This window comes from Austrofundulus limnaeus, unplaced genomic scaffold, assembly GCF_001266775.1.
Source record: "Austrofundulus limnaeus strain Quisiro unplaced genomic scaffold, Austrofundulus_limnaeus-1.0 Scaffold11, whole genome shotgun sequence".
Classification (NCBI taxonomy): domain Eukaryota; kingdom Metazoa; phylum Chordata; class Actinopteri; order Cyprinodontiformes; family Rivulidae; genus Austrofundulus; species Austrofundulus limnaeus.
The window spans coordinates 1,783,017-1,787,722 of NW_013952413.1; the positions used below are offsets into that span (position 1 = coordinate 1,783,017).

General features: G+C 40.2%; 1 protein-coding gene across 2 annotated transcripts in view; it reads right to left on the reverse strand.

Annotated features, from left to right (window-relative positions):
- Window positions 1-4,706, reverse strand: part of neil3 (nei-like DNA glycosylase 3) — a 19,839-nt gene that overhangs the window by 1,485 nt on the left and 13,648 nt on the right. For both annotated transcript variants that reach the window (XM_014001976.1, XM_014001977.1), the window contains 3 exons: window positions 4,242-4,405; window positions 897-1,311; window positions 413-599 (listed from right to left, as the gene is read on the reverse strand). In XM_014001976.1, coding sequence (XP_013857430.1) covers window positions 413-599; window positions 897-1,311; window positions 4,242-4,405 — 766 coding nt within the window. The remainder of the gene's footprint in view (window positions 1-412; window positions 600-896; window positions 1,312-4,241; window positions 4,406-4,706) is intronic.

Consider the following 4,706-nt stretch of genomic DNA (forward strand, 5'->3'; position numbering starts at 1 on the left):
TAGAGAATATGTCAGATAAAAATATAAGATATACAAAATAAATAAAACCAAAACATGTAACGTAAAAAACATAAGGTAAAGCGTACTCAACATCATAAAACATGTGCCTAACATTGACAGGTCAGGTAGATAAAGCTCATGTAAGGTTGATTTGAACTGACCTATAGGTACAAGTAACTGCTGATACTGCACAGCCAGGAATAACTGAAGTAGATGTGTTAGCGGTCTGGTCATTTAGAAAAAAAGATGATATGATATAAATCAATTTTGTGTTTGTGTAATATCGGTAAATAACGGTTATCGGCCATAACACCAAGAATAATATCGATATTGACTGAAATTTTCCTTATCTGTGCATCCCTAGTTCAAACTAAAAACTTCCACAGAAATAAGTTACTTTTCCCAATGTCACCTCAAAGAAGTTACACTTGGTTTCTCTTGGTAGAGAGCAGGTGTAGAAATGGCGTCCCTTGTTCTCCCCCTCCTTGTGGACCACTCTGAGGACAGCTGGACGCCAATGCGATGCACAACAAGGGGCAGTGGGACTGGAGGAGGAGGAGGAGGGGGTTGCGGTGCTGGATGCCTGTGTTTCGCACACACTGACAAATGTGGAGAAACCGTCTTTTTGTTGTAAATAAAACAAGAATGCCTGTCACAGTAACACTTATTAGAAAAGGAGTGACCTTTTTTCACAATGTTTGTTGGTAATAATTGTGTCGTGTGTTCCTCTGTGGTTGTTTGTCACAACTCTTTTAACAATGTTGCATTAAAATTCCACAGTGAGACCTTTTTTTTTCTTTTTTTTTTTAAAACCCACACACATCTCCCTGAACTTGCAAAAAACTTTTCTTATTATAAACTTGTTCATGAATAGGCCAACTAAGAGATTCACTCACCCTGAGTTGGGGGCTCCATTTTGAGGTTTGTTACTGGGAAAGGGACTGTGATCAATTCTCATTTTCTTAGATGGGTGACTGTAGGAGGCCAGCGATTCCCTTTTGGAGAGCTCGGCACTTTGCCTCTGCCAGCCACCAGAGGCGTAATTGGGGCTTGTTGTCCCTTGGCAGAAGCTGTTTTTATATAAACCTCGCTCTGCCGCCAAGGAATTCAAATGACTGCCGGCTGGAGAGAGTGGAGAGTTTACAGGCTTTGGCTTCTTACTYATGTCAGAGAAAACAAGGGTGGAAGTCCCAAACGCAGACCTCCAGTTGACTTTGAGCTCCTCTTGTGGTTTCCTGAAGGCATTGCAGGGGTATTTAATTAAATCAGCAGTGAAGGGCGATGCTTCAGCGCTAATGTCGTCTTTGTGGGCTGTGGAGATGAAGCCAGAGTGAGAAACTCAATTTATGTTCGGCAGCTGCAGCTCATTCTGATGCACTGGCTGCTCTCGCAGAACGCAGGTTGTTGTTGGCTTTAAGTGGTTAGCTCTGTCATAAAATTTACCAGAAAGCAGCATGCTGTTGTGCTCTGTGCTCGCATAAAATGCCAGACAAACCTTTGTTGCTGAAGGTGCAGAAATGAACCCACGCGTATAAAAATTTTAAGTATGTCTTTTTTTTAGTAAATAGACGTGAGTTCAGAGTCATAAACGAGGAGCTGAGGATAACTAGCTCTCCAGTTCCTCAAAAACCTTCACAAATATGCCCTTGAGAAAGGCCCTCAACCCCCAGCTGTTTCTGCAGAGATGCACAGTGGGTGAATATAAAATATATGACAGCACATATGTAAATCAGGGCTCTATCAGGATATGAGACAGTGCTCAGTCAGCTTTATGTGGAGCGTTTATGGTGTTGTTTTTTAAAAAGAGAAATCTAAATTTTCAAATGAAAGGATTTTGGTCTAAGTGTTGTATTTGTATAAAACTACTCATGTTTCTGAAGAAACATAATGTTACTTTTTGATCAGGATATGACTTTTAACCCCCACATTAAAAATGTTACAGGACCGCCTTCTTCCACCTGCGTAATATCACTGAAATTAGAAATATCTTGTCCAAAAATGATGCAGAAAAACTGATTCATGCATTTATCACATCTAGACTGAACTACTGTAATTCTTTATTATCTGGATCCAAAAAACTCTTTAAGAATTCTTCAGTTAATCCAAAATGCTGCTGCTAGAGTTTTAATGAGAGTTGGAAGGACAGATCATATTTCTCCAGTTTTAGCTTCTCTCCACTGGCTCCCTGTCAAATCTAGAATAGAATTTAAAATATTACTCCTAACATAAAGCTCTCAACAACCAAGCTCCATCATATATTAAACATCTTATTGTTCCATACTTTCCTAACAGCACTTCGCTCTCAGACTGCAGGTTTACTTGTGGTTCCTGGAGTTTCTAAAAGTAGAATGGGAGGCAGAGCTTTCAGTTATCAAGCTCCTCTCTTGTAGAACTAACTTCCAGTTTCTGTCCGTGAGGCTGACACTCTGTCTACTTTTAAGATTAGACTGAAGACTTTCGTTTTTGATAAATCCTATAGTTAGACTTAGGTTTCCTGAATTATTCTTCATTTCTGCTGCTATAGGCTGTGTCCAAAATGGCAGGCCGGGTCCTCCGAAGGCTGAATTTGTCGGCCGCATACGTCATAGCGCCGCAACGAAGGACGTCCCAAACCGAAGACTCCTCCGATGCGGCCGACAAATACGTCCTTCTTTTTCCCCGATTTGAAGGACTGGTCCAATGGATCCTTCCCGGCCCACCCTATCCCATAATGCATTGCGGCCCGACCAGAGATTATTTTAAGCTAGTAATGGCGGACGAAGCGAGAGAAAATAATACGTTTTAAATAAAAATATGGCGATATAAAAATTTTAAATTTTTAGTGGTTGTAATTCTAATACTTTTATCATTTGTATGGACATGTTTTAAAATATTATTTTTGTCATAAAAAACGTGAAATAAACATGCACCTACAGTGGGTCAATTGGTTCTTCAAATGTTACCTTTAAGTTAATTTTATTGTTTTGTGATATTAATAATGCTAATATATTGATATTTTTCTATTTTTGATCTATTTTTGCTTCTGTTTAGCGTCGTCATGGTTGCTAGGTGACATGACGTACGTCGGGGTAAGGACGGGAGGCTAGACCGTCCAAATTCACAGCCTCTTTTTTTCCGGTCTTCCCGGTCTACCAAGGACCCAGCCCACCTCGASAGGGTAGTCTGTGTCCTCGGGAGGASCCGGCCTGTCGTTTTGGACACAGCCATAGACTTAGACTGCTGGAGCACAAACTGAGCACATTTCCTCACTCTGCTGCTGTCTTTATKCACTCTCCTCTACATGTTTGTTGGAATTACTTCTATCAATAACATGTTTTCTTTGTCTCTCTTCCAGAAAAAAATACACCTGGACCAGTCCTGTTTGTCTGTGTCTCTTTCCTGTCCCCCAAACCCAGCCGGTCGAGGCAGACGGCCRCCTGTCCTGAGCCTGGTTCTGCTGGAGGTTTCTTCCTGTTAAAGGGARTTTTTCCTCTCCATTGTCACCACTGTGCTGCTCAGGATGGGAGACTGTGATGAAGAGAATCAACACAATCTGCTGGCYTCTTTAGATTTATTGTTTTTTGTGTACAGAGCCAATTGTTGTGGCTTGGTGCTATATAAATTAACTGAATTGAAATGCTAGAACAGCTAAGAGCAAACCATTACAAGTAAAGTTAGTCTAAGAAGAATTATTCCCCAACTTTGGGTTATGTGTTGCAAGACAAGACCAAAGAATACTTGTTTTAAGAAAAAAAATAAAAAAGACTTTAATTCGGAGTTGAAAAAGTAAGGAAATTAAGGCAGAAATCTAAAAAATCTGGACTGCTGCTTGTGTAGCTCTTCAGTTTTTGACGCATTTGAAGTGCAGCAGTGAAACATAGAAGAAATCTGTCAATATGATTCGAGGCGTTCGGCTGTAGTTTGCTCGCTGCAGGGCACGTTTTCCAAAGTAAAGTTTGCTGCAGCTGCCAAGWGTCTCAACACAGTCAGAGAAAAAAATGACCAGCTGACAGACATGGTCATTACTTGTTCTGCAACATACGAACACTCTCATCACAAAGATGTCCACCCATTTGACTCCAGTGTCATTTGATGTTTGCCGTACCGCTCGAAGGCACCGAAGCATTAATGTCAAATTGTACACGCTATTATTCGGCTATATAGCAAAAGAACAGCTACTGTTGTTTGATTTCTTGTTAACGCAGATGTTCTGTCACCCTATTAAAAGCTAGGGACTATAAAAGACAGGGAATGTCACTCACCTTCAGGTTTTGGAGTGAGGCAGGCATCACAGCATTTGGCTGCTGGCTGGTTGATGAGCGTGCAGAGTTGACAAGCCCAGTCCTCTTCCTCCTTCTTAGCCACATCATCGCTGCTTCTCTCATTATAAGCCCAACCGATCAGACTGTTTCTAAGTGGCAGCTTACTGAATACAAGCAAGAAAAAAAAAAGGATCCTGAAACTTGATAGAAGAAAGTTTGAAATAAAGTAAAACAAAGTAGAAWTTTTTATTTATAAATGAAAAGAAAATCAGGTTTTCTTTGCTTATTTTTATTATTCATTGGGACGTTCTTGTGTGAATTTTCAAACCTTAATAGTAATTACCGTATTTATTCGTGTATAATACGATCTCATGTATAATACGACCCCCCCCCCTTTTTTTTTTAGCTTAAAAAGCATAAAAAATTGAATCCTCAAACTACTTCCAATTTCATACAGACTTCAAG